The 24,360-nt window shown below is 39.7% G+C and overlaps 1 protein-coding gene across 3 annotated transcripts in view; it reads right to left on the minus strand.

The window, feature by feature from the left end:
- Positions 1-24,360, minus strand: part of LOC127574173 (RNA-binding Raly-like protein) — a 643,109-nt gene that overhangs the window by 280,640 nt on the left and 338,109 nt on the right. For all 3 annotated transcript variants that reach the window (XM_052022948.1, XM_052022949.1, XM_052022947.1), the window contains one exon: positions 15,286-15,557. In XM_052022948.1, coding sequence (XP_051878908.1) covers positions 15,286-15,541 — 256 coding nt within the window. In that variant the 5' untranslated portion in view covers positions 15,542-15,557. The remainder of the gene's footprint in view (positions 1-15,285; positions 15,558-24,360) is intronic.

A 24,360-nucleotide genomic window follows, 5' to 3' on the forward strand; every position in this document is an offset into this window, starting at 1 on the left:
TGCAAGTTTTGAAGTGTGCCAACTTGAGGAAAAATCTAGCTGGTAACAGGATTTCTTTAACTACCATAGGGACACCATTACTGCTTTTCCTTGGATTGTAATATGAATAGAATAACAGAATTGTGCTCACTTTATGTTCTATAGGTGCAATTAGAGTGTTCTGGGCTTTCCCCAATCATGAAACAATAATAAGATACACTAAAAATTCAGTACTCAGGAGAACCAATTAATATAACAATATTGTTGAAGGAATTCACTCCATATGAAATAAAAAAAAAGTGCAGTCCCTTGGTTACGAATTGATGTTACAGTGCAAGATAGAATACTCAGCAAACTTCTGATTTTGTTAAGTCAACAACTGAAATCTAACATTTTTAGGTAATGTATGGTGTCTCCTTTAATCAAGTTCAGAAATAGCAATTATGTTCAAGGTAATATTGACTCCTGACATAAATCATACCAGACCTACAATTCAAATGTTACTCAAAACATTGAGTAGTGTGGTGACCAGAACTGTATACAATATTGATCTATCATATATTCACCTGTACAATTCCAAGCTAAATAATATAAAACATAATATAGTAGTGAAATTATATGTGGTTAAATATCCAGAAGTTACTCTTAGTTCAGTGTGCAACATTAATGCACACATTTCAGGACTAATGTGTTCCTGTAAGGGTGAAAATCAAGGGTAATAAGTACAGGAACCCTGGATGTCAGGGGAGATCACGGGTTGGATAACGAGGAACAGGGAAACTTATAGCAGGTATGGAGAACGAAAGACGGGGGAGGCCCGTCAGCCCTCTATTCTACTCCCTATACACTCATGACTGTGTGGCCAGATTCTGCTCTAACTCCATCTACAAGTTTGCAGATGATACCACCGTTGTAGGCCGTATCTCAAACAGCGATGAGTCGGAGTACAGGAAGGAGATAGAGAGCTTAGTGGAATGGTGTCATGACAACAACTTTTCCCTTAACATAAACAAAACAAAAGAGCTGGTCATTGATTTCAGGAAAGAGGGCGGTGTACATGCACCTGTCAACATCAACGGTGCTGAGGTCGAGAGGGCTGAGAGATTCAAGTTCCTGGGAGCGAACATCACCAACAGCCTGTCCTGGTCAAATCACATACTGTAGATGCCACAGCCAAGAAAGCTCACCAGTGCCTCTACTTTCTCAGGAGGCTAAAGAAATTCAGTTTGTCCCCTTTGACACTCACCAACTTTTATTGATGCACCATAGAAAGCATCCTATCTGGATGCATTGCAGCTTGGTACGGCAACTGCTCTGCCCAGGACCGCAAGAAACTGCAGAGAGTTGTGGACACAGCCCAGCACATCACGGACACCAGCCTCCCCTCTTTAGACTCTGTCTTTATCTCTCGCTGTCTTGGTGAAGCAGCCAGTGTAATCAATGACCCCACCCACCCAGGTCATTCTCTCTTCTCTTCCATCGGGTAGAAGATACAGGAGCCTGAGGGCACATACCACCAGACTTCAGGACAGCTTCTACCCCACTGAGATAAGACTATTGAATGGTTCCCTTATACAATGAGATGGACTATGACCTCACGATCTACCTTGTTGTGGCCTTGCACCTTATTGCACTGCACTTTCTCTGTAGCTGTGACACTGTTATTGTTTTTACCTGTACTACATCAATGCACTCTGTACTAACCCAATGTAACTGCACTGTGTAATGAATTGACATGTACGATCGGTATGCAAGACAAGTTTTTCACTGTACCTCGGTACAAGTGACGATAATAAACCAATACCAATACCAATACCAAGAGTATAAAAGGGTATGGTTACGCTTAAAAGGAAAGTTAGGAAGGCAAAGAAGGGCCACAAAATATCACTGGCAAAAAGGATTAAGGTAAATCCAAAGGTGTTTTGTCAGTATATTAAGGATGAAAGAATAATCAGGGAAAGAGTATGGCCCATTAGGGACAACAGAGGTAATCTGTGTGTGGAGCCTAAAGGTAAAGGTGAGGACCTAAATGAAAGCTTTTCATTTATTCACAGGAGAAATGGACTTGATGTAGTTGGAGAACTCCACGAAGGGGAAGGTGAAATTCTAGTTCAAGTCTCCATGAATAGAGGACGTACTCCATACCTTAGTGGGCTTAAAGGTGAATAAATCCCCAGGGCCGAAAGAGATTTATCTCAGGCTGCTGTGGGAGGCAAGGGAAGAGATTGCTGCATCTCTGGCTAAGATTTTTAGTTCTTTGCTAGTGATAGTGCTGAAGAAGATACAGAGAGATATTGCCTGGGATGTTGCCTGGGTTGAAGCTGTTGGATAGAAAGGAATTAAAATCTGCAAAACAGCTAACTAGAATGAGCCAAGGACAGTGGAAGCAGACAATCCAGATGCCTTTGTTCTTACCATGTGGTTGAAGGAATGGAGGCTGCCATTTAGTGAGACTGATCTTTCAGCCACCATTTTGTGAATGGTGTTGTGAACTGGTTCTTGCCCAGGGATGGCTTGATCAGAGCAACTGAAAGTGGACACAGTGAGGTCCCTACTGATAATCTGTTAAACTAGAGATAATTTCCAAATAAGTTGTTTATGAACTGTTTATTTGGTTAGGTAGTAATGGGAGGTTTATAGAAAGAACAGGCTATGACCTTAAGTAACCTGAGCCCAGTGTTTGGCTGACCTGGCTAAACTGGTTTGAATTGGCCGGACTCAGGGAGAACAAAGAAAGTGACATGAGGTGCAAGAGCAATACGGTAGTACTACTTGTGGGCTTGGGCCAGATCCAATGAGAAGCTGACACAGGCTAGCCAGCTGAGCCAGAGCCAACAAAATTGAAACAGAACAGTTCAATCTGATTTGAACGAGGATAAGAATGGAGGATTTTAGCAGTAGAAGCAACCAAAACTCTGGAGACCAACCATCGTGGAAGTGGATGACCCCACATCGGAAACGTGGAGATTATGTCAGGATCAGGAGAAACGCCTGGCCAACATAAAATCCTATTCCGTGGTATTACCTATTCTTTTCTTGGACTGTTCAAGGAGGATCAGAGAAACCTAGTGGGTGTGCGCACAGATATTTAGTCTTGTATGAATTGAATGCTTGTTGTTAACTGAACCAATAAAGGTATTTGTTAGTCAATGCAGATTCTCTCTGTGCCTAACCAATCAATTATTTTTGTTGAGGGTGCTTACTTGCAACAAAGCATTTCAGTTATGAGCAGAGACTGGAGATGCTGGGTCTGTTTTCCCTGGAGAGGAGGAGGTTAAGTGGGGACATGATTGAGGTATATAAAATTATGAGGAGTGTGTATAGGGTAGACTGCACCAAACTTTTCCCTTTATCAGAGGACACAGATTTAGGATAAGGGGTAAGAGATTTATAGAGGATCTGAGGGGGATCTTTTTCACCCAGAGAGTGGTGAGTACCTGGGATGCACTGCTGGAGAGAGGGTGGAATTAGAATTGCTGACAGCATTTAAAAGTGTCTAGATCAGCACATGAATCACCTGGGCATTGAAAGCTACGGGCCAAGTGCTGCAAGGTGGGATTAATCCAGATGGGTGATCACTGGATGACATGGAGGTGGTGGGCTGAATGGCCTGTTTCCATGATGTATGACTCAATGATGTTGCTTTTGTGAAAGGGAAACACTATTGTTGAATATCAATTTTTACTATTATATTTCTTGCAACTTTCATCCACTTTATGACCATTAATTTGCTGTCAGTTATTTTCTTCTTCATTGTTTAAATGTATTTGCCTTTTCCTCACAGCTTGTCTCTGTCTTCTACGTTCTAATTAGCTAATTCTATTACTTCCTATAATTATTATGTAGGATTCATGTGAGCAAAAAAAAAACCCTCTGACCTATTTTGGTAGAAAAATTGATACCTTTACATTTCAACATAAATTATCCCTTGAGAGATAGTCACCATTTCATTTTCATAAGCTACATAGAAAAATTGCTCAAAATAAAATTTAACACATATACAGTGATCTTGATTCTAATAACTTCCCTTTATTTTCAACTATGTACCATTTACCTAAAAGGTTCCAATGAACATATGGTTCTCTAGAAATCAGTTATGTATTATGTTAACCAATATATTTACTAAAATAATATGATTACAACTTCAACAAATGTTAATATAATATCTCAACATGCTGTGTAGGACATACTTCCGATCATCCTGATCTCCAGTTGCTGCTCTGACAACAGGTATGCTGCCTCCCAGGCAAGCTACAGGGCAAACTTTGATTAACATTATCTATTAGAGCCAAGCAAGAATTTTTCAGTGGTGGAACTCCCAAACACCATTGCACAACAATCAATCACAGTTTTTTCAACAAGCACGAGGAAGAAAAAGGCAAGCTACTTGCTAAGGATTGCCTCTGCTTCCTTGTTAACACAACTCCCTCCTGTCCTCCATTGTCTCTACTATTCTGAATGATACAAATTCATGTACTTAGTGGGTTTTAAAACCTTTACCAAAGATTTTACAGAGTGTATAGCATGATACACGTAAATCAGGAATGTATGTTTAATTAAAGGCTCTTCACAAGTTGCCTCTGGAATTCTTCATGCACTTAATAACATCATAGGTAGCAGTTAGTCAGATGGCACAATCCTTAAAGAGGTAACAGCTTTAAAATAGCAATTGTTGTTCAACCAATATTACATATAAAATTATGTTTCTCCATTAAAAGTACTTAGTTAACATATTTGCAAATTCTATATATTTAATTGAGTCAAAGGATTTTCATTCTGTAAACTTTGCAGTTGTACCAGTGTTATATTTGTCAACCTCGCAAGTTCATCGGATGTTGTCAGAGTATCTTCAACCTTTGTGCTTACTGATGTTGTCTTAGAAATATTAAAGTTGTTTCTTGAATAATTGTGGGATTCACCTCAGGAACACCTCTGATCTTGCAGTCCTTATCACTATTCTCCTGGACATCATACACTAGAGGCTAGTAGTCCACATGGAATATTCTGAATTTTTTTACTCGTCTTCATAGAATAATTCTCAGAACCGTATACTACTAATATTTTCACAAAATTGCATCTTCTCATCTCCAACCTGCTTGTCTTTGCACACAGACTCCATCATGTAAACTGAGCCTCTTCTTTTTGTGGCTTGTGTCATGATGCCCGATCTAAAAACCATAGAAACCATAGAACCATACAGCACAAAACAGGCCCTTCGGCCCACCATGTTGTGCCGTCCATCAAACCACCCTCACACTATCTAAACCTTTCCTCCCGCATATCCCTCTATCTCACATTCCTCCATATGCCTATCCAACAAACTCTTGAACCTGTCCAATGTATCTGCCTCCACCACCACCCCAGGCAGTGCATTCCATGCACCAACCACTCTCTGGGTGAAAAACCTCCCCCTGACATCTCCCCTGAACCTCCCACCCATAACCTTAAAGCCATGCCCTCTCATCTTGAGCATTGGTGCCCTGGGAAGGAGGCGCTGGCTGTCTACTCTATCTATTCCTCTCAATATTTTATATACCTCTATCATGTCTCCCCTCATCCTCCTTTCCAGTGAATAAAGCCCGAGCACCTTAAGCCTCTCCTCATATTCCATACGCTCTAATCCAGGCAGCATCCTGGTAAATCTCCTCTGCACCCTCTCCAACACCTCCACATCCTTCCTATAATGCGGCGACCAAAACTGAACACAGTACTCTAAGTGTGGTCTAACTAGAGTTTTGTAAAGCTGCATCATCACTTTGCGGCTCTTAAACTCAATCCCACGATTTATGAAAGCTAACATCCCACAGGCCTTCTTAACTGCTCTATCCACCTGTGAGGCAACTTTCAGTGAACTGTGAATATGAACCCCCAGATCCCTCTGCTCCTCTACACTGCCAAGCACCTTGTCATTTACCCTGTACTCTGCCCTGGAGTTTGTCCTTCCAAAGTGTACCACCTCACACTTCTCCAGATTGAACCCCATCTGCCACTTGTCAGCCCAGCTCTGCATCCTATCAATATCCCTCTGTAAGTTCCGACAGCCCTCCACACTATCCACAACACCACCGATCTTAGTGTCATCCGCAAACTTACTAACCCAGCCTTCCACCCCCTCATCTAAGTCATCTATAAATATCACAAAAAGTAGAGGTTCCAGAACCGATCCCTGCAGGACACCACTAGTCACTGCCCTCCAATCCGAGGGCACTCCTTCCACCACAACCCTCTGCTTTCTACAGGCAAGCCAATTCCTAATCCACACAGCCAAGCTTCCCTGGATCCCTTGACTTTCTGAAGAAGCCTACCATGAGGAATCTTATCAAATGCCTTACTAAAATCCATATAGACCACATCCACCGCACTACCCTCATCAATCTTCCTCGTCGCCTCCTCAAAGAACTCTATCAGGCTTGTGAGGCAAGATTTTCCCTTCACAAATCCATGCTGGCTGTCCCTAATCAGTCCATTATTCTCCAGGTGTTCATAGATCCTATCCCTTAGAATCCTTTCTAACAGCTTACCCACCACAGACGTAAGGCTCACCGGTCTGTAATTCCCTGGACTATCCCTACTACTTTTTTTGAACAAGGGGTCAAACAGTCTTTCTTCCACTTTTCATTCCAAATTGACCTAAATGAGATTCAATAGATCCTTGAGTCTCCTATGTATAAACATTTCCACAGGAGCACATCCTGTTGTGGCATTGTTTCATAGCTAAGAAGAAATGCTGCAAGTCAGTGTTATAGGTGATATTTTGTTAGCCTTCCACCACTTTTCAGTGCTTCCTTTCTGCTTCCCTACATGAACTGGGCCATAAGGAAAACCTAAGCCATAGTTTAATCCTCTGTTCTTCACAAGTTGCTCAAATTTAAATCTATTCCTTCCACCCTTATTTGAAATGACTTTTTCCTAGAAGACCAAAATTATGGAAAATCAATTTCTATTGTATGGGGTGGTGTATGACTCCATACAATTCCAAGTATGTTGCATGGTTGTCAATTAATGTTAATAACTTGTCCACAGATTTTTTTACAGTTATTCATATGGATCCACTGGAAATGTCTTGTAGGGCACTTCTACACATGGAATAGTGCATTTGGTAGTTGTGTTCCACTATCCAGACATAGTGTATGTCTACTGGCTACGTGTTCTGCATGGAGCTTTTCCATAAACTTGTTTTGAAATTCCTTCAGTATTAGTACCTTGGATCCTCATTTGATGCAGCCTTTGTGAGTGGACAATTCATTCCATCTGCAATGCAACAGCTTCATGGGTTAATTCAGACCTGTGACTGAATTAGTCCACCATTCAACGTGTATTCATTCATTTGGCCCAAAGTCAGGTCTTTTTGTGTAGCTCCATCTGGTCTGTAGCTATGACAGAGTAATTGTCTTCTATTGTCTGTAGAGTACAACTTTTATTTTCTATGTCCATCATGGTTTTTTCATAAGGTAGTCTCAACAAAGTATCCTCTGTAGTATTTGGTTTAGATGTTCTGTACTCACTGAAACAATAAGCTGGCTGACCATTGCATCCTGGATGTCACAATCACAGGAAATTCAGAACTCAGCCCCAGAATGGGCAACAAAGTTCAGTCACCAGTTTGAATGTTGTCACAGCAAGAGTGGTAAAGTAGTGTAACTCCAAATATAATCTCCTCCTATACCTGAATGTATGTACTTAGTTTTACTTATGGTCAGTCTGCATGAGTCAAAGACAATAGGCTTTTAATGGCAACTGTCCACAACATTATTAGTTACTGTATCAGTTTTACTGTAAGAAGTGTTGTAAGTATGGTTAAGCACACTGTTAGTTGCAGTTAAAGGAAAAATTGAGACCAAAATTCAAAACTCAAAAATATTACTGAGTAACAAGTTACTGCTGAACTGTTCTTGCACAGATCATACATCTTTCATTAATCCTTTCCACACCACTATGTTTGATCTTTCCTACTGGTTGAAGAAGTGGAGTCAACACTGTGGCAAGGTCAGGTACAAATGTAGTGTTTGAACATCCCTAGAGATGACAGGAGCTCAGCAACTGCAACCTGTTTTCATCTATTTGTAGACATAAATAAATCATTTCTGCATGAAGGTGCATTTTATTTTCATCATGACATTATTTTGACAAAGTATTCTCAACACTTTATAAAGATAATCCACTCCCATGGTGGTTTCAATTAAAATGTTTCCCTGATTGCACAATGTTGGACTGCTGCAGCATCTTACCCAAAGTCACTTGGAATCTGGGATACTTTTGGTGATTATTTTACTCCACACAGCAGATTGGTATATGAGCATAAACTCTTTTGGGTATCAACTGTGAAACAGAGTTGTTTTTCTCTAGCCACTTTATGTTGGATAGAGACATGAGAAAGATCTAATTTAGTAAGGATCATCACCTTGACCAACCAGGTGTATAAATCTTGAGATGGGGCAGTGAGCACACAATATGATAGAATTCCAGGTACAGTTTAAGGGTGAACACCACAGGACCAAAACCATGGTCTTCAAATTAAACAAGGACAATTATAATGGTAGGAAGGTGGAATTATTTAAGCTGGACTGAGAAAATAAGCTATGAGACAGGTCAGTAGAAGAACAATGACAGATGTTCAAACAGCTGGTCCATTACACTCAGCGGGAATTTATCCTAATTGGAAAGAGGGATTCCATGAGAAAGCAACACAAAATGTAGTTACCAAAGGAGAATAAGGATAATGTTAAATTGAAAAATGTGACATACAAAGTGGTGAGGGCTGGTGGTAGGCCAGAGAACTGGGAAGTTTTTAGGATTCAGCAGCAAAATAATATAAAAGAAGAAAAAAATGATTTTGGGAGAAAACTTGCATGTAATATCAAAACAAACAGTGAGAGTTTCTTTATATATATATAGTGGCTAAGGTGGGTGCAGGACCTCTCAAGAATGAGGCTGGTGAATTAATAACAAGTAAAGAAACAGCGGATATGTTAAATCAATTTTTTGTATCAGAATTCACCACGGAGGATACTGCAAATATCCCTAAGATAAAAGATGGGCTAAATTCAAATAACAGGGAGGAACTTATAAAAATCCCAATCACAAGGGATAAAGTATTAGAGAAACTCAGAAAGTTAAAGGCAGGCAAATCGCTAGGATCTGATGGCCTGGACGAAAGGTTTTAAAGGAAGTGGCTGCGGAGATAGTGGACCCAATGGTTGAAAATTTTCAAAATTCATTAAATTCTGAGAGGGTTCCAGAAGATGGGAAAACAGCCAGTGTGACTCGCTTGTTCAAAAAGGAATGAAGACAGAAGGCAGGAAACTATAGAGCAGTTAGTTTAACATTCATTGTTGGCAGGAAGCTAGAGTCAATAATCAAAGAGGAAATAACTAATACTTCAGGAAAGCTGAATATAATCAAATCTAATCAATGTGGCTTTATAAAAGGTAAGTCATATTCGACAAATTTGCTTGAATTCTTTAAGGATGTGACAGGGAGAGTTGAGAGGGGAACCTGTAGATATAGTGATTTAGATTTCCAAAAGGCATTTGACAAGATGCTGCATAAGAAGCTGATGCATAAATTAAGAGCCCAAAATACTGGAGCAAGTTTGTTAGCATGGATTGAAAACTGACTGTCACATAGAAAACAAAGAGTTGGAATAAGTGAGTCCTTCTCAGGCTTGGAGGGATAAGTAGTGAAGTACCCCAGGGAATAGTTCTTGGCCCTTAATTGTTTATATTTACATGAATGACAAGGAGGGAATGAAATGTAAGGATTACAAGTTTGCCAATGATACAAAAATAGGTGGAAGGGCATGTTGTGATGAGGAAACTGATACTGCAACAGGATATAGACAGACTGAGTGATTGGGTGAAAACCTGGCAAACGGAGTTTAATGTGGGGAAGTGGAATGCGTGAGATCGTGCACTTCAGTAAGAGGAATGAAAGTGGAGCAAGACTGCAAGTGCACAAAATTCAGAAGGATCTATATGTTCTAGTGCATGTAACAGAAAAAGTTAGCAGGTAGATCCAACAAGTAGTTAACATGTTTGCTTTCATTGCAAAGGAGTTGGAGTTTAAGAATAGGGAGGTTTGGTTACAGTTATACAGGATGTTGGTGAAGCCACACCTGGAATACTGTACACAGTTTTGGTCCCCTCACCTAAAAAAGGATACACTAGCATAGAAGGTAGTCCAAATGAGATTCACCATGCTAATTCCTGTGATGAGAGGGCTGTCCTATCAAGAAGGGCTAGACAGTTTGGATCTGTATTCCTTGGAGTTTAGAAGAATAGGGGTGAACTTATTCAGACATATAAGGTTCTAAGGGGGCTTGACAGGGTAGATGTTAATATGTTTTCACTGGTGGGAAAGTCACAACCAAGGGGGCATAGCTACAAAATAAGGGGCCTGTCATTCAAAACTGAGGTGTGTAGACATTTCCTCTTGCAGAAGGTGGTGAATCTCTGGAATTCTTTGCCCCCAACGGTGGTGGAGGTGTGATCATTAGATTTAGCCAAGGTGGAAATGGATAAATATTTGAGAGACTGAGGAATGGAGGGTTATGAGAAACTGGCACAGAAGAGGAGTTGAGGCTAGCATATGTCAGCTATGATCATACTGAATGATGGGATAGGCTTGAAGGGTCTGGTTGCCTACTCCTGCTCCTGTTGTGTTCTTGTGGTCAAGCTATATGTTCATGTAACCTAAATTCAATGTTGGATCTCCCATCATTGCTCCTGCCATTGGTCTGTATGCAGCATTTGCATTAACATTTTCTGCCAACTGAAGTGTCTATGTGTTTTTGGAGGCCTTTTCTATAGATGTAGTTATCTTGCATGTCTGTTTAAATGTTAAGTCTAGCATGCTTAATGACTTGGACAGGATGTGCTCATTAGCTAGTTCACACCCAAAGTTATATAGCAGTGTGTGATCCAAGAACAAGTCCAAGTTATAGCTCCGTGAGAGATTTCTTAGAACTATGTCATTGCTAATGATCCATTCTGACTTCATGCTCCAAACTTATTATTCCACAATCTTTGATGGCTTTGGTTAAAATGATTTTGTAGTGCTGATCATGAATGGTATCTGACCCTATTTCTAACAGGATAACCTCCTTGTGTTCACATATGACTTAATTATAAGTCTTACATAAGAACATAAGAAAGAGAAGCAGGAGCAGGCCAGTTAACACTTTATGCCTACTTTGCCATTCAATAAGATTGTGGCTGATCTTTTACTTATGGCCACTTTCCTGCACTAATCTCACTATGCTTTAATATCTAAAAGCAATTAATTCTTCTTGAATATGAGCCTCTATAACCCACTTGGGTAGAAAATCCCAAAAACTCACTACCCACTGGATGACGTAATTTCTCTTGAAATATTGACCTCTTATTTTGAGGTGGTGGCTACTGGTTCTACACATGCCAGCCAGGAGGAGAATCAGTTCCACATCAACCTTGTTGAGCCCTATAAGAACTTAGTACATTTCAACAGGATCACCTCTCATTTTCTCAAACTCAAGAGTTTATAAGATCAGTTGCTTGATCTCTTCTCAATATGACAAACCTGTCATCCCAGGAATCAATCTGATGGACCTTCACCACTTTCTTAATCACAAGCATAATCTTTCTTTGGTAGGGAGACCAAACCTATAAACAACATTCCAGATGTAGTTTCACCACCGTTCCCTATAGCTGGAATGGATGCCTATATTTTTGTATCCAATCATTTTGCAATGAAGGTTAATATATTGTTTGCACTCCAGGTTGCCTGCTTTTAAAGATTCATATCCCCCTGATCACCAACACCTTTCAGTCTTAAAAAATACCTCACTTTTTTATTTTTTTAATAAATTTTATTCTCACCATCTATTTTGATGATATTATTCACACTATTTTTTTCCCATTTGTTCAATGTACAAATTGAAGGATTCTTGTTCTTTGTCATAAACACTAAGGTTTCCAATATCACTGACAGGTGGCTATATATCTTGCACTCTCTTCCACTTCAATACATACTGGGCTTAACATTAACTTCACAACATTTACAAGTCCCACTTTTTTTTACCCTTGTGCTCAAGTCTGTAACTCAGACTGGCCACAGTTAATGGAGAGCTTCACAGACTGACTCTATTAACACAGTCACTGTGTCACTGGAGGACCTCAACAACTTTGTCATTGTTATTGGCTATGATTCTGCAGTATGTTGATGCCAGTACATACGTGTGCTGAGTGTACAGCGCAATACAGAGTGTATGGATAAGTATTGTGTAGTTTACTTAAGGACTCTTCACAGACAGCCTCCAGAATTTCTTATTCATACTATTGTAACACAGAGACTGGTTAGTCAATGCCACAATCCTTAAAAGGGTGATAACTTTAAATCGACAATTGTTGTTAGTAACTAATATTACAAAAACTACATAGAAGGGCACAAAAGAGGAGATGAGGCCAGGGGTAGATCAGTCATGATCATGTTGAATGGCAAGAAAAGTTTGAGGGACCAAGTGGTCTACTTCTGCTGCTACTTTCTTATGTTCATATGTGCAGTATAAATCTTCAGATAATTGCATTTTTGTTCAGAGCAATAGGATGGAAATATCTCAAGTCAAATGTTGAAGAATGTAGGAAAACAACTTACATTTGAACTCCTTGAAAATCAACAGACAAGATCGTAGCAACATACAAAGGAGCTGGAGGAACTCGATCTCCTTAATTTTTCCTGGTTGTTGTGTAATGTTTGCCCAGACATCAGTATTAACAGCTAAGTTGCAGGAATTTATTTTGATGAGAACTTTATGTAAAAAACTACTTTGACTTAGTGTATTTGCTTTTGAGGAACAAGCTTGTCATCTTTGTTAACTTCTCAATAAAATAGCAAAGGCTGAAATTCTAGTGCTCCATTACATGTGCCACTGTGTAGTGCATAAAGGAGATGATGCACCAACACCATGGTCAGATCCAGGGCTGGGGGCAGGGAAGACCAATGCTCTAAGGGCTTCTGCACATCTTGGGGCTGTAGAGAGGTGGAATCAGAGGATCGTGGCTGTGAATAGGGAGGAATGAGGTGAAGTTCCATCATGGACCTCAAAGGTTTGGAACAATCAGGCTATCAGAGTCAGCTCAGGCCCACAGTTTTGGGTGTAAGGTTGTTCGGTGTGAAAGTTTGGAAATGTGGGTACAGGAGACTCTTGGGGTATTTCCTCATGTAAGTTGCAGTCTGATGCTGCACAGTGAAACCATGATTGTCCCGGGATTAGCTAACAGTGGCTGCTTCCAGGATAACACATCCCAAAAGGAGGATAATATAGGAAATGACATCACTTATTGCACATATAACACCAAAATGAGGGCAGACGCTCGACAGCAACCCAAGCTGGAAAGTGCCTGGTCAAATTTTCAGAGGGACATGAAACAACATGGTTACAGTGGTTACAACACTTTGCTCTGGCCAATGTGCATTCTCAATTACAAAGTGATGAAATATGCAGCCCAATGCAATTGATTTTTTCCAACCTAATTATTTCTGTAACCCACAATACAACTATGATATGCTCTCATGTTTTACTGAAGCACAGAGGTGCCATACAGCTAATATTCAATGACACCCAGGTTTAGTCCACCATTGCAGATTAGTTGCCTTTTATAGAAATCACCAGATTTTTTATCGCCATGGACTGGAATTGACCTGTTTCTTGTAACAAGCAGCCAAACTACAAAGTCATTTTCATGCCCTGGCAGCAAGTCCTTTAAATAGAGCTGACTGATCTGTGATTGCATCTTGGCTCTGGAAATGTTAAAATTCTTAAGTAAACATGCATTGACAAAGGCTGATGCTACATGATGATTATGTTACCCATCAATGTGCACTTTACTTTTAATTAAAAGATTAATCTGCTCAAAGATTAATTGTTTCTTAAAAGGCAACTGTGTTTATTAAAGCCAATAATTTTTAATCAAGGGTTATAAGCTTAGTCCTGAAAAGTTGGGGCTGCTCAGCCATGATCATATTGAATGGCATGAGAAGCAGAAAGGCTTACTCATGCTTCTTTTTCTTATGTTCTTATTTAAACCTGTTAATTCTTCTCGTTAATATGTGAGCAGAATAAACTTTGTTTGGCAATCTATAGAGATTACTGGTTGCTGTCATTGTGCAGACCAGAGTTTGAAGCTCTGATTTATTCTTCTTCTTCTATCTGTGCTTAAGCAATGTCCACCTACTGTTGACTCATATACAAGATAAAAGATACTTGTATATAGCTGTCCCTCCTTTAACCTATAACCTCCAAAGCAATATGTATTCCTGGAAATTGGACTGATTGCACCTATCTTACACATAAAATGCATACCAAAGTCTTTTTAATGAGGGTGTACCATTTCTAGTGGCAGCTTTGCCCACCAAAATATTGGATTCAGTACTTCCAGCTGTGATTCACCTTAGCATGGACTCATTTACCTGGTGTCACTCAGAAATGTAATGATGTGAAAAAACATACTCAATGCTCATTCCTACATAACTGAATGAAATTGGTACAAAAATATGCAATATTCAACCAACATTTTTCACACTCTGTTAAAGAAATAGCAGACTCCGCACCAAATTGTCAACTATTTATAAACTAAAGTATTCCAGCTGGAACATTAATCTTTTGTTTTCTTATTATGCCTGATCGATTGCTGATCTGCTAGTCCGGAAGATTGAATCTGTGTGTGTGAATTTGTGCAGCATCTCTTCACTGCAGAGGTCACTATTCTGATCTCTACTTGCATTATGACTACATGCTTTGCAATGGCTTGAGGTCACCTAGAACGCAGGAGTGGATGTGGGGAGGTAATAAGGCCTGACACAGCAAAGATGTGTTCCTTTCTCCTCTGTGTGTCCCCTTCACTCCGTGGAAGCCTGTTGTACAGTTCTGTGGCTGCATGGAGAGTGCACTTTAAGGCTTGACCCACTTCCCATGATTCCTAACAGCAATAATGTGGCAGTTGTGATCTCTGCAGAGAGCCGCAATTAGGAATTATTTAGCGCAATAAAATGAGGAAAAATACATCATAATGATTTTTCAATGGTAAATTTCATCGATTTTACAAGTTTTTGAGCCTCCCCCATTAGGCACTGGAGAAACGCAGAGCACCCACTATGCACACCATTTATGGGGAAATTCAGTTTCAAGGCAGCACTGATTACATTACAAGTATAACATCCTAAGCAGTATCACTTCAACGTTTCTCAATATTGAATGCATCTTTTGTTAGCTTCTCACACACATGGAAGACTACACAAAAAAACCTTAAGTAGAAAATAAGGTGATCTTACCAAGGGGTTGTCCTGCAACTATTCTGGAATTTTCCCCCGCCACTGCAGCACGTGCGTTTCTCTCACTCAGGTACTGTACAAACGCATATCCTTTGTGCACAGAGCAGCCAACTATTTTTCCGTATTTTGCAAAAATAGCTTCTATATCAGCTTTTTTCACAATGGCTGTGTTGAGGTTGCCAATGAAGACTCTGGAATTGATGGACCTGGGATCATTCTTATTGGTAACATTGCTGGTCTGTGATTTGCCAGTCATGGTAGATTATCTTCGCCTGAGAGAAAAAAAAATTGAACATCTGAAAATGATAGCAGCCACTCAGCAGCAATGGTGAACTTTAAATCAAAGGCTCATGGACTCAAAGACCCATTGGAGCTAATGCTTCTGAAGCCTGTTCCAATTCATCTCTGAACATCCAACCAAGACCAACCTAATTTGCACTTTGCATATTATGCAATGTTTGGATCAGCTAATATTTAAATGATGGATTATATGCGGTTGACATTTTTGTTAACAGACCCAGGCATGTGTCCATTAGTTCTAAAATGAAATGGCTTAGTATCCATTCAATATTTTCTCAAAATTGTGTTGATTTTCCCGCCCAAAATTGCACAATTAATATGCTGCCAAGTCTAACAATGAATTAAAGGATAAGATATCTTTATTAGTCACATGTACATTGAAACACACAGTGAAATGAATCTTTTTGTGTAGAATGTTCTGGGGGCAGCCCGCAAGTGTCACCATGCTTCACTGCCAACATAGCATGCCTACAACTTCCTAACCCATACGTCTTTGGAATGTGGGAGGAAATCAGAGCACCCAGAGGAAACCCATGCAGGCAATGGGGAGAACATACAAACTCCTTACAGACAGTGGCCAGAATTGAACCCGGGTCGCTGGCACTGTAATAGCGTTACACTAAGGGGTTCCAGTATTTTGAACCAAGTGACAATGAAGGGTGTTATTGCACTGGAGAGAGCGCAGCGGAGATTCACCAGGATGTTACCTGATTGGTGGACTTTAGTTACATGGAGAAATCAGATATGCTGAGTTTGTTTTCCCTGGAGTAAAGGAAGTTGAAGGCTGATCTGACAGAAGTAGATATAGCATAGATAGTCAAAACTTTCCTCCCATGTTAGGGGTGTCCAAAACAAGTGGGCATATCAAGGTGCCCAATAAAACTGAAGACATTTGGAGCCAGAGAAAACAATCCTCTGGCTAGAAACATATCTCACATAGTGGAAAATGACTTTGTTACTGGAAGCCAGTCAGCTCAGCCTCAAGGTTTAAGCTGAGATGAAGAAGTTTTAAAGGGGATCTGAGGGGTAAGTTTGTTTTTACACAGATCTGGACTCCGGATATCTGGAATGTGCTGCCAGAGGAGATGGTGAAATCAGATACAATTACAGGAAGTCCCTGACTTACGAACGCCCGACTTACGAATGCCCATGCTTACAAACCGACCTTTGTGGTCGGTTCGTAAGCAGGCCCGGCCCCCGATCCTACCACGGCGGTGGTACACCTTCTTTGGCCCAACCCCGGGCCAAGTGCGTATGCGCGGCTGGGGCCATGTGTGGCCGTGATCCCTGGCCCAAGTGTGCATGCACGGCCGCGATCCCCGGCTTAAGTGCACATGCGCGGCCGCGATCCCTGGGCCAAGTGCGCGTGCGCAGACACTATTCCGAGTTACATACAAAATCGTGTTACAAACTGTCTCAAAAACGGAACTTGTTCGTAACCCGAGGACTTCCTGTACTACACTTAAGAGGCAGTTAGACAGACACTGAGATAGATAGATCTAGATAGATGTCTTTATTAGTCACATGTACATAGAAACACATAGTGAAATACATCTTTTGTGTAGAGTGTTTTGGGGGCAGCCTGCAAGTGTCGCCATGCTTCTGGCGCCAACATAGCATGTGCACAACTTCCTAATCCATACATCTTTGGAATGTGGGAGGAAACTGGAGCACCCAGAAGAAACCCACGCAGACATGGGGAAAACGTACAAACTCCTTACAGACAGTGGCCGGAATTGAACCCAGGTCGCTGGCACTGTAATAGCATTATGCTAACCACTACACTACCGTGCCTGCCCTCTTAAATAGCAAAGGCATAGAAGGATACGGTCCTAATGCTGGCAAATGGTATTAGTGTGGATGGGTAAAAAGGTCGGCATGGATGTGGTGAGTTGAAGGCCCTGTTTCTGCTCTATATGAGTCTATGAGTGGTGGTACATATCCAAGTCAGGACAGTATGTTATTGGAGGGCAAGTTGGAGGTGGTCACATGGGCCTGCTGCCTGGTTGTTCTGGGTACTGCACATGGCATTTCTGAGATATGCTGTCAAAGAAGCCCCATAGAGTAGATTAATTTATAGATTAATAAATTAATATTTAAAACTAACTATCTCTGCGTGAGTGAACAGAAATTGAAGATTAACAAGATTAACAAAAGACACCGGATCCACACACGGCAGCCATACTGAGCTGTTGGTGGATGGACCCTGTACGTAAGATGCCTGATGGGGTGTCAAACAAGCAGGGTGCTTTGTCCTGGATGGTGTTGATCTAACTGAGTGTTATTGGAGCTGCATCCAACCAAGTGAAGAATATTTTATCACAATCACAACTTGCGTCATGCAGGTGCTGGAGAAGGTTTGTGGTATCAGGAGCTGAGTCACTCACCGTTGATTATCTGCCTCTGATCTGCAATTATAGCTAGTGTTTATGTGACTGCTGCAGTTAAATTTCTGGTAAGCAGTGATCCTCAGATTATTGATGGTAAGGGAGCCAATGATGGCAATGTTGTTAAATTGTTCCTTCTTTCAGGTTATTGGCTGGGATTCGTGTTGCAGTGTTGTTGCTTCTCATTTATCAGCCCATACCTAAATATTGTCCAGGTTCTGCTGCATACAGGCCTGGGCTGCTACACTAGGAACTTATATGGAGTTGAAACTTGTACAATTATATTTTATATTTCCTTAAAACATAGAAGGAGGCCATTTGGCCCAGCAAGCCTGTTGCTTTCAGAGCAGTCCTATCAATCCCATTCCCCCATTTATTTCCCTGAACCTTCTTTCTCACATGCCTATCATCTTTCCCCTGATTTCTCCTGCCACCCACCTACACACTAACCAATTGACCTACTGGGTAGCGTGACTTCTGGATGAGGAAATTGGAGCAACTGGGAGAAACCACTTTGTCACATGGTGAACATGCAAACTCCACATAAAGCACTGGAGGTCAGGATTGAACCTGGCTACTGAAGCTGTGAGGCAGTGAACATCATCAGTGGACATCCCAGTTTCCAATTTGAAGATGGTTGTGTACAGAACACTGCCTTGAAAAACTCCTATGAGGATAGTCCTGGGGCTGAGCTGATTGGCTTCTAGTAACACAGTCACCTTCCTTCATGCGAGATATGTTTCTAACCAGCTCCAATTATCTTCAGTTTTATTGGGTACCTTGATATTACGCACTATCAAATGATGCCAAGAGGAGTCAACCAAACCACTTCAGAATTCAGCTCTTTTATTCATTTGGATCAAGGCTCCAGTGAAGTCTGGAGCTGAGGTTTCTGGTAGATCCCAAGCTGAGCATTCATAATTAAGTTATTGGTGCATACCATGTGACAACATTGAAGAATGTGTTATGGACTCAGTGAAAGTCCCTTTAAGATAGAGAGTGTGTGTGTGTATGTGTGTGTGGGGCGTGCTTACGTCAACAGAAGATAAAGGACGTAATGACGTTGTTGAAGAGGTCAGAAGAAGAAGGAGAGAGAGAGAGAAGGGAGAGAGACACCAGCCTGCTTGTTTTTCTCTATCGATGGATGAGAAACAATAACTGTGTTTGCCACTGAAATCCATGTATGGAAAAGTTGGAAGTAATCCGGTGGAGTTCACTTTGTTGCTGACCTGTAGAAGGAAACAGGTATTTGTGTGTGGACGACCACGGTTCAGATGCTTTTCGGGGTGAGGAAGTCACTACCGAGTAAACACTGAAGTGTCGTTTGGGTTCCATCGTGGAACATTTGGATTTCGTATGTACTCTCTCTATGTTTTCTACATCTACATCTTATCTTCAGACAACGGTGGTTGTTGAAGAAGCCCTTGCTCATGTTTCACCTTATGGCTTGCGGAACTGAACTTTAAGAACCATTCAGGAACTGGGAGTTTTGGACTTTGTCACACACACACACGAAGAGTTTAGTTTTGGGGTTAACGTTCGAGGTTTAACATTCTTGAATTCTAACATACTAACATTTTTACTTTTATTTTACGTATTATCAATAGTAGTGATTAATAAAATAGTTTTTAACACTGAATCATGCTCAGTGTGTTTCTTTTGTTGCTGGTTTGTGACAAATGTGATGGCTTAAATGCAAAACTACCCTCTTGGATATAAATGGTTAAATAGAGAAGTAAAACTTTCACAGAAAAGCACATGTTTGGAAAGTTAAAGAGCAAGAACCTTGAATTGCCATCAGATTTCTGAATGGTCCATGAACCCATGAACACTACCTTTTTTTGCACTACTTATTTATTTTTGTAATTTATAGTAATTTTATGCCTTGCAGTGTACTGCTGCTGCAAAACAACAGATTTCATGTCATCTAAGTCAGTGATAATAAATCTGATTCTGATTATGTCACATCAAGGAACGACTCTGAACCTGTGAAGGGCAGTACAGACTGATAAACAGGAGCATCAAACTGTTCACAGCAATTTACAACCCAGGCTTATGTGGCAAGATAAAATGAAGACACAAGATACAGATGACAGATCTTGTAATTAAAATACAAGAAGATTGAGGCCTCAATGATCATTCAGAGAGATGAACATACATCAACAGCAATGGAAAATGAGGGTAGAGAACATTCAGCACTGCTGCTCTTCAAAAAAGAATCAATGTAGACAGTTAACTTCATAAAGTAAGCTTAGCTCAATTCAGGAACACCCGTACACAACAACCATTAACTAGGCTGGGGATCTGTGAGCTGACTGTAGTTTAGTTGACTTGTAAATGCAGTAATGACTTGTAATAGTGACAGATGTATTGATAGTACTTGTAGTAGGTGTAACACACAATCAAAATAAAACTACTCAGTTGAAAACACTAGTCATATGTTGTAGGGTGCAAAGCCAATCTCTAAAAGTGATTGGAAAAACTCCAGTTCCTGCAGTTTGGTGGCTTTTGCATTTCAAGACAAATAATGGTGACTGGAAATACTCCTGAATTACTGAATTCCTAATCAGAATAGCTATCCGAATACTGTGCTGGAAGATAAATGTAGAAGAGAGATGGGCACAGAGTGTTTTTTTAAGGCCGAAACTCTCACCTAAAAGGCTTTTGAATTGGTCAAAAGCTCTCTGAGGCTGCAGATCAGGAGAGGGCGGTATGACGGTTGTGATTTTTCAGCTGATAGCATGGAGATGATGGATTGCAGGCTTGGAGGAGAGGATTGAAGAAAAGAATGCATTACTTACGTAAGCACTGAAAGAATTAGAAGAGATATATAAGAGAGAAGAGATAAAGGAAAATAGTTCAATATTTGCAGTACGAAATGACAGCAGTCACTCATAAGTGCCAGGAACAGACTGCAAGAGATTGATTGCAAAAGCAGAAAGAAGCAGAACTAGATAAAACTCACCTGAAACCAGGGAGAGCCTGCAGACATTTGTGGATCACCCGTGAGATTCATATACAAATAAGCCCAGTTAGCAGAAGTGAGGATGTCCTTTAACTACTGGCTTAGAACCCGAGCTGCCTAGAATATTAGGGATAGGGATAAGATTCAGGTTTGCCTTGATCTTGAGGATGTGAAAGGCAGTGAAACTATTGACGTAAAGGAAGATTTAACATGAAGTGTGTGAGTACAGGGAATCACTTTGTGTGAAAGGTTGCCTAAGTGCTTTCCTGGGTATTCTTTGTGTGAAAGTACATCTTTAAAAAGTGTTTCCTGCTTGTGTTGAGTATCAGTCACTCTTCTGTTAGCCTAATATATTCTTATCTTTGTAATTAAATGTGTTCATTTCCGTATGTGTACATTTTTTGACAATCATGTGCTACATGCTAGGTTTCAAACGGTATGACTAATTTGTGGGCTTGTGACTTAAAAGCTGGCTAGTTTTTGAGCTCTTAACCTATCACCTGGATGAAAGTTTCTAAGCTGTATAAAGAGTGTATTTTTTTCTTAATGTATTAATTCTTCTAAGTTTGTACACACAGTCTTGGAAGGAATTTTGAACTAAAAACTAAAAATCTAATTGCAGGCATTGGCATGTTTTCTTTTAATCAACAAATGTCTTGACAGCTGTGAGAAATTAAAGATAAATTGTGGCTTTGAAGAAGAAATTCAAAATAACAGAGTCTGGTTTTAAATAATTGAATCTGAATTAGGATGAGTAGTATGAACAATATTGTTTAGCAGTAATTTGAACACTCATTGTTGAATGCAATGACTGCAAGTCTGAAAATTAGTTTGCAGACTGACTCCTCCCATACCTGCTCATAGAGGTTTTAGTCAAATTATTTTTGATAAGTAAAAATAAACCTTGATAGAGAAAGATGCTTTGAAGAGAAAATATATTAAATCAGGGTGATGAACTAAAAGAGAATAGGATAAAAAGATTCAGAGCATTACCAAAATTCTATATATCAATTTATTTTGTATTTGAAGGACGTCTCTTTGAAAAATTTTAATTCTTTCAACAGAAGTATTTAAGCTATATGAATCTCCAATTTTTTTTCTTCTGTTAAACTATATTGGCTTTGTTTATGTGACAATTTTTTTCATTTCTCTTTAGCTTTTTTATCTGTTACTGAAGAAACCAAAGATCTTAAAGAAAGTACAGCTAGAACAGTTAAATGTAGTTTACTAGTTTTGTTTAAAAGCATATGCTCTTTCTTTCTCTGTATTTGCCATTCTTTTCTGTTTTGTCTTATCAGCTAAGAAATATTGAGCTGAATTAATATTAGAAAGAATGACCAAAAATCCAGAATGGACAAGTGTAAATCTGATAATATTATGAGTCATGTAAGAGTCTCAAGCTATACATATGAGATTTTTAATTGACAAATTTGAATTTGGAATTTGCACTTTAGGAAATAGTTTAAGAGTGTTTGGGGTGTATTCTCAAATAGTGTTCTTCTTAATAAGATAGCTTTCTTTCCTGAAGGTAACAATACTATTAGCTATATTTTCTGATGTTCTGTTGTTATAGCCTTAGAGTAGAGTTTAAATGAATTTTAGGTTAAAATGCAGCGTAAAAAAAAGAATTTATTGTAAAATACACTCTCACTCCATAGAATGAAATGCTGCTAAAATGGATATGCTTGTAGAGAAATTAGCCTTTCCACTGAAACCTCTTTTGTTTGTTTAATTGTAAATGGGTTTTATTATATATTGACAAATTAAATCCATGGGCTCTGGAGCAAAGCAACACTGCATTTTGTTATTTCCTGTCTTTAAACAGCTGATGAAGGCTTTTGAACTACAAGAGATACAGCAAGAGATCCAGCAGCCTTAATAACTTAAAAAACGTGTCTGCAAACATCAGATGCAATGTAATGACAAATTGGACTTAAGTACAGCCTGCCACAGACTTGTTGGAGTTTTTATTGTTATTTTCAAGAAAAATAAACACACAAGGAGAAATTCACCTGAAGTCTAAGGGAACAACAACAATTATAACCATAATTGCAACCAAATTAAAAGTGAAGTAAATTCTGAGGTTTCGCTGCATATGAAAGAATACATTTTAGGTGGTCTTGCAAAACTGAACTTTGAAAAAGCTGGCCAATATAACAAGATTTTTTGTTCAGAAATGGAAACAATGGACAAAGGCACAACATATCTGGATATTTCTGAACATTTCTGGCATTTATATAATCAGTGACGATTGTGCTTTTAACAATACTTTAAAGGGATTATGAAAGGACTGTATTGGACTCATGCTTTTCCACAGCTCCTGAATATAATGAAATGATAATTTCAATTGTATATCCTCAATCACAGGCAAAGAAATTACACTACCAATGGGAAATGCTCCAGAATTATTTTCAAATTGGATTAAATTATTTGAGTTTAATTTACTAAAAGATGTCAGCCTAATTTTGATTTTTAAACAGAAAATTTGTAGTTTCTCTTTGAGGCATTTGTATCCTTATCTGTGAATATTTGAAGAGAAATATCTTTGATAACTGAATAATACCTGAAATATGGAGGGATAAACCTGACTCTTTTATGTGATGAGATGCTGTTGCATAATATTGGGATACTACTTTGATTGGTGCAAGTGAGACAACGAACATGGTGAAAGGCATGATGATTTTTATCTGATGTGTAATTGAGAGAGAGACACACACAGTGAGAGACAAAGAGTGTGACAGAGAGAGAGGTGACCAGATCATCAAGACTCTGACAAACACTCTGCAGAGAAACTGAGATGGAGAAACTGAGAAAAAGAAATGGTATCCTTGAAAGAGACAGGGTGTAGTCTCGGTATTTGTTGGAGTTGGTAGGTTTGTAGTAAATGTTGGTGGGTTGTATTGGTATTGGTATCGGTTTATTATTGTCACTTGTACCGAGATACAGTGAAAAGCTTGTCTTACAAACCGATCGTACAGGTCAATTCATTACACAGTGCAGTTACATTGAGTTAGTACAAAGTGCATTGATGCAGTACAGGTAAAAACAGTAACAGTACAGAGTAAAGTGTCACAGATACAGAGAAAGTGCAGTGCAATAAGGTGCAAGGTCACAACAAGGTAGATCGTGAGGTCAAAGTCCATCTCATTGTATAAAGGAACCGTTCAATGTTGTTGACATTGAGGGAAAGGTTGTTGTCATGACACCATTCCACTAAGCTCTCTATCTCCTTCCTGTACTCCGACTCATTGCTGTTTGAGATACAGCCTACAATGGTGGTATCATCTGCAAATTTGTTGATGGAGTTAGAGCAGAATCTGGCCACACAGTCATGAGTGTATAGGGAGTAGAGAAGAGGGCTGAGGACGCAGCTTTGTGGGGCACCAGTGTTGAGAATAATCATGCTGGAGGTATTGCTGCTTA

Source organism: Pristis pectinata, chromosome 9 (assembly GCF_009764475.1).
Source record: "Pristis pectinata isolate sPriPec2 chromosome 9, sPriPec2.1.pri, whole genome shotgun sequence".
NCBI lineage: Eukaryota > Metazoa > Chordata > Chondrichthyes > Rhinopristiformes > Pristidae > Pristis > Pristis pectinata.